Genomic DNA, 5,820 nt, shown 5'->3' with positions numbered 1-5,820 from the left:
AGCAAGCAGGGTTGTGTCATCTGCATAACAGATTGTTGATGGATCTTCCACCAATCTTGACACCATACTTATCCTCATAGAGCCCAGCCTCCCGGATAATCTCTTCTGCATACAGGTTGAAAAGGTATGGAGACAGGACACATCCCTGGTGTACATCCTTCCCAATTCTGAACCATGCAGTGTTCCCTTGCTCTGTTCTGACTACTGCCTCCTGGTCCAAGTATAGGTTTCACATTAGCTGGGATTCCCATTCTTCTCAGACTCAGCCACAGTTTTTTATGATTCACACAGTCAAACACCTTTGCATAATCAATAAAACACAGATAGATATTCCTCTAGTGTTCCCTGCTTTTAGTAGTTCAGTAGAACTCCTTAAATTCTCCTAACTATAAAAAGACAAGTTTTTGTTATGTGCTGTCAAGTCAGACCCTCCAGTGGGTTTTCAGAGACCATAAATCACACAGGAGGAGACTGCCCATCTTTCTTCAGAACATCTGGTGGATTCAAACCACAGGCATTTGGGATTGCAGCACAGCTTCTTATCACTAGGACACCAGAGCTTCATACAAAGATACGTAGTATCCTTTAAACTAATTTCCATTTTCCCTCCCCTTTCATGATAGCCACTACTACGCTATATTGTGTGTTTTGCTATTGTGAATATTTCATTTAAGTAAATAATAAAATATCCTTTTGTATCTGACTTCTGTCAGTCTTAGCATATTCTAATGTGTATCAGAATGCCATTTCTTTATGTCCTATAATCATTGTATACACATACATTCTGTTTTCCCATTTACTTTTTTAAATTTTATTTTATTTTATTTAATAATTTTAATGAACATTTACAGAGAATTTGGATTTCCATTCATTCATTGCTGCACTTCTCTCCCTGCCCAGCCCTCTCCCCCCGCCCTCCAGTTCGCTCCTCTCTTTCAAAAGTAAAAGAAAGACTCCCTCCCTGGTACACAATCCTCCCGCACCCCTCCCACCGCCCCAAGTACATTCCACTATGCAACCTTAATTGTGGACTCTTGTGTCCATTTACTCTTGATGAACATCTGGGGTGTTTCCATTTCTTAGTTATTGTGAACAGTGCTGCAGTAATCATTGGTGGACCGGGATTTATTTGTGCCCCACTTTCAAGACTTTGGGGTAATATACCCAGGAGTGGCATCACTAGGTAATACAGTCCAACTTTCCATTTAACGGAACACCATCTGGAATTTTCTTATGAACCCATAATGCAGTTGTCCTTGAGCTGAGTACTTTAGATTTGCTAGTTTACTGAGCCTCACATCTCTGGATGGCCATAAGTTAGGTCCTTTTCAAATAAGGAGCAGAATTAGGCATGCATTGGCTTCCAAGTCTTGTCCATTTGGAAAGAGGCACCCAGGGTCTGTTGACTGTTGTACCCCGACTCGACGGTCCGACATAATTGTGACTCGGTAGTTTTCATCAAAAAGTGTTTCTAAGTTAGTTGTTTGGGACTTTGCACACAGCTTTCCTAGGTTTTTGATGATGGTGCTCATCCATAATTCAGTCTATAAAAATTCATTTCAGACTTAATTGAGTTTGAAACATATCCTTGTGCCCTTTTATAAAGAATCTTGTCAGTTCTAACTTGTGATTCTAAGACTCATGGGTGTTGGTGGTAGGCAATGAGTCTGGCAACTGAAAATCCATTAGCTGTTGAGTCCATTTCCAACTCATGATGACTTCGTGAAAGTGAGAGTAGAACGGTGCATTGGAGGGTTTCCAATGGCAGATTTTTCTTCCCCAGGCCTTTCTTCAGTGTACTTCTTGGTGGGACCTAACCTCTAATCCTCTAGCTATCACCTAGCATTATCTGTTTGCTTTATGGGAATGAGAATATGAGTGGGGATAGTTAGCTACAGGTAGGAGGCCTGGGTCAACTTTAAAAGCAGCTGGAGGATCGTGCTGGGAATTCGTGTCTCCAAAATGCTACTTGAATTTACTCAGTTTCTAAACTCATTCTACACTGATGCATAGCTGACAGTCCATTGGGTTTCTGAGGCTGTAAATCACATGCCCATCTTTCTCCTGCAGAGTCACTGGTAGATTCAAGACCAGAGAGGCAAGGCCTTTGGGGTTAGCAGTACAGTTCACTGTGGACTACTCCACCAGCCACTTGAGCTCCGCTACTTTCCAAAGGAAGGAAGAAATTTATACTTAGGGTTGTATCATTCCTAGGACTCCCTCTCAATCCTATTTTATGATTCTTTTCTCTTTGCCATAGGAAGTCCCAGATCCTATAAAGTATTTTGTGACTCGGTGGAGCTCAGACCCATGGATTCAGATGGCATATAGTTTTGTGAAGACTGGTGGGAGTGGTGAGGCCTATGACATCATTGCTGAAGAAATACAAGGAAAAGTCTTTTTTGCTGGTGAGGTATGTATCTTGAGCCCAGCTCAGCCTGTGTCAGTCTGTGTCATGGAGGATTTTTTTCATTTTCACTGTCCTACTTTACCATGATGCCCTTTCCTAGATAAATTCATTCTGATGGCATGTCCAAAGTCAGAATCTTGCCGTCCTAGTGTCTAAGGAATACAGCTCTACTCTCTGCTGTGCCATTGAGCTGGACCAGTGCCTAGCTGACCCTCCAGCAGGTTGCGGAGGCTGTAGACTGCACAGGAGGATTGCCCGTCTTTGATTTTAAACGGCCAGAGAGTCTTGGCCTTTGGCTTAGCAGCACAATTCCTTATAGATGACACTGGACCTTAGTCCTTTTTAACTTTCAGCTTTTCTGGCATTTACATTTTAAACTGCTTTTATTGTCTTTTGATTTCATGAATTTAGACATGATCTGCTCACTTCCTAATATGTTAAATATCCTATTTGATCTCTTCTCACCATTCTATCCTGTGTGGTCTCTTTGCACCATTCTTTCAACATTTTAACTAGACTGCCACCAGTGTTCGTATTATGTGGCTGTGCACATACTGTTAATGGTCTGCTAAGTGCTCTGAGTCCTTTCTGACACAGCTTCTGCTTTCCTGTCAGACAGAACCAGTTGCCATTGACAATCAGTTGGCACTGATTCTTGGGAAAACCCGTGTGTCAGTAGAGCTGTGCTCTGCCAGTTTTCAGTGGCAATTTTTCAGATGTAGGTCATCAGGTCTGTCTTCCAAGATGCCTGTCATGAAAATCAGTTCCACTGAATCAGAACCAACTCAACACTGGTGGGTTTCCGAGGCTGCACAAGGCACAGGAGGAGTCTGCCCATCTTTCTCCCTCTGAACCACTGATGGATTTGGCCTTTAGTTAGCAGCACAGCTCCCTACAGACTCTGCCACCAGAGCTCCCCAAGATGCATCTAGGTGACGTCCAAACACTAGACTGTCAGTTGTAGGTGAATGCTTAGCTGCTGTATCACAAAGGCACCACCCCCCCATTAATTTCTTTTTCACCTTTTCCCGTAATCTTCAGTCTTAATAGCAGAATCCATGAGCTGGTGTGGTTTTCTCTTTTGAAAACCATTGTCCTGGAGCTCTCCTCTTGCAGTCTGGCCCAGCTGGTCTCTGGGATTCCTCTTCACTACTTTCCAGGGTTGTCACGGATGTGAGGTGCTGCCCAGCATTATATCCTCCTTGGACTTGGTGCTGTCCATTGCTGCAGTGCTGTGTCAGCCCATCTCTTTGAGGGCCATCGTCTTTCTCACTGATCTACTTTACTAACCATGACGTCCTTCTCCAGGGAATGGCCAACAGATATGTCCAAAGTCTCTGAGATGAAGTCTCACCATCCCTACTCCAGAGGGGCACTCTTGCTGCAGGTCTGCCAAGACAGACTTGGGTTTTCTCCTGACAATTCATAGGATATTCTTCCACACCATAATTCAGAGGCATCAGTGCTTTTCAGACTTTGATTTCCCAGATCCTTTTTGTTCTTGATTTACATCTTTTTGCCCCCCCCCTTCTTTTATACCTTTTTCAATTTCTTCTAAACTCAGGGTCTTCTTAGAATTTTACTCCTTCTGCTAATCTTTCTTTAGTTTTTCTTTTCTCTCAGTTATATATATTGGGACTACTAGTATCATCACCTGATTTATTGTTTATCTCCTTTTCTTAATCTTTCTGGGAGCTTGCTTTATCTATCTTCCTACCCTGGGCTGACTTTTTTAACTTTTATTAAGTACTAATTTTCAGAACGTTTCTCTTCGCTACCGTCCTCCTCCTGCACTGTAATTTGTTCCTAAACTAATATTTAACACTTTCGTTTTGTTTCTGCAAGAGCTTCAAATAGGTCCACCCTTAGCTGACAAAGCAACACTGCAGTCCTAAATGTCTTAACATTTTAGGTGATTCAGCCCCAGACCAAGAGAGACTTGGCAAAGTTTTAGTGAAGACTCAGAACCTGGAGAAGATTGAATTATTGCATGGACTGTGGACAGTGATGTGTTTAGATGGCACACCATCTGTGAGCTGGGCACCTGTTTTCAATTCAGTTAGTGAGATATGGTTGTTACACAATGCACATGCCCTTGTCTTCGAACTGGGAGATTAGGTTTCTAGCTGGGTTGTGATTTGTAAGTTTTCTATTTTGTTAGCATTCTAGCTCACCCACATTTAAAAAGATTCATGTCAGTTCTCCAGTCACTACTTCAGCCAGAACAAACCAGGATGAACCAACTTAAAGCCCTGGTTTCTAGTTCCTCGCTGAAGTTTCCTGGGGTTTCTGTTGGTCTGTTTCCCAAATGTCCAGATGCTTGCTCCCTTAAGCTTTTGGAAAAAGCCAGTAAGCACTGGCATCCTCATCAGCTGGTATTTCTGTTGAGACCATTCAGCAAGCATCCTTTTTCTCTGGAGCATCCTACACATTCATCTGTAGATTCCCAAAGCTATATAGTTCTCATTTGGGTGGTTTACACACCACCACCTGCCTTTCTAAGACTGATTTTTTTTTAAGAACCTTACTTCTTATGAGACTTAAACCCTATGTTGTTTGGCACTTCACTCCCACCCTCCACCTTACACTCCCATAGAAGGCATGTTGCAGTAGGTGGAAAGGTGACCTCCCCCCATAAGGAACCTACTTCCTCTTTAGTCTTTTAACCATGCATATTTACCCCGTTCAAACCTGCCACCCGTTGTCAGAGAAAGGTGACATTTCCAAGGCTGTTTACAACCTTGTGCATCTGAAGGTCTGCTGAGACAGTTCGAACCTGAAGGCAGTGAGCCTTTGAGATTTTTCAGCAGCATGCCATGCTTTTTAGGGGGCACTTAAGTCTCTAGCCTTTGTTAGCAGCTGACCACGCTGGCCATTTGTCCCACCTAGCATCTTCACAGGAGGCAGTAAGGCACAGCACACCAACCTCTATCTTCAGAGGATCAGGGAAGTGTTTTATCTGAGTGTACATGACCTCAAATTATGCAATTTTTTTTTTCTTACAGGCAACAAACAGGCATTTTCCACAGACTGTTACAGGTGCGTATCTGAGTGGTGTCCGAGAAGCAAGCAAGATTGCGGCGCTATAACAGAATACCTCTGGTGCCTGCTTTCTTCCGTCCTCCAAATGGGAATAATTGGAAATAGTATGCCCCCCTTTTTTTGAGAAGAAAACTTTAGACCACAAACCTACAACATTTTATGATATAATGTGAACATATTTCAAGTCACTCTGAAAGCATTAGCCCTTAAGAACTCTTGTAAGCACTTCTATTTAACTGCATTTTCCACTTAACTGGTCTGACTAGTGGTTAGTCTTCTGGATTCCAGAAGTAAGGCAGAATATAACCTTGAATTAAGACCCTCCCTGGGCATGACTCTTCCAAGTATGGATGTTTTAAGATTTTACA

General features: G+C 42.7%; 1 protein-coding gene across 1 annotated transcript in view; it reads left to right on the top strand.

The window, feature by feature from the left end:
• Positions 1–5,499, top strand: part of KDM1B (lysine (K)-specific demethylase 1B) — a 60,301-nt gene extending 54,802 nt beyond the window's left edge. Inside the window, exons 19-20 of the mRNA XM_006888689.1 lie at positions 2,261–2,413; positions 5,416–5,499. Of these exons, the coding sequence (XP_006888751.1) occupies positions 2,261–2,413; positions 5,416–5,499 (237 nt within the window). The remainder of the gene's footprint in view (positions 1–2,260; positions 2,414–5,415) is intronic.
• Positions 5,500–5,820: the final 321 nt, after the last annotated feature.

This window comes from Elephantulus edwardii, unplaced genomic scaffold (genome assembly GCF_000299155.1).
Source record: "Elephantulus edwardii isolate Elephantulus edwardi_28Jun2011 unplaced genomic scaffold, EleEdw1.0 scaffold00070, whole genome shotgun sequence".
NCBI classification, from domain to species: Eukaryota; Metazoa; Chordata; class Mammalia; order Macroscelidea; family Macroscelididae; genus Elephantulus; species Elephantulus edwardii.
Note: the sequence above shows the minus strand (reverse complement) of the source record. Positions and strands in the feature narration are given on the sequence as shown.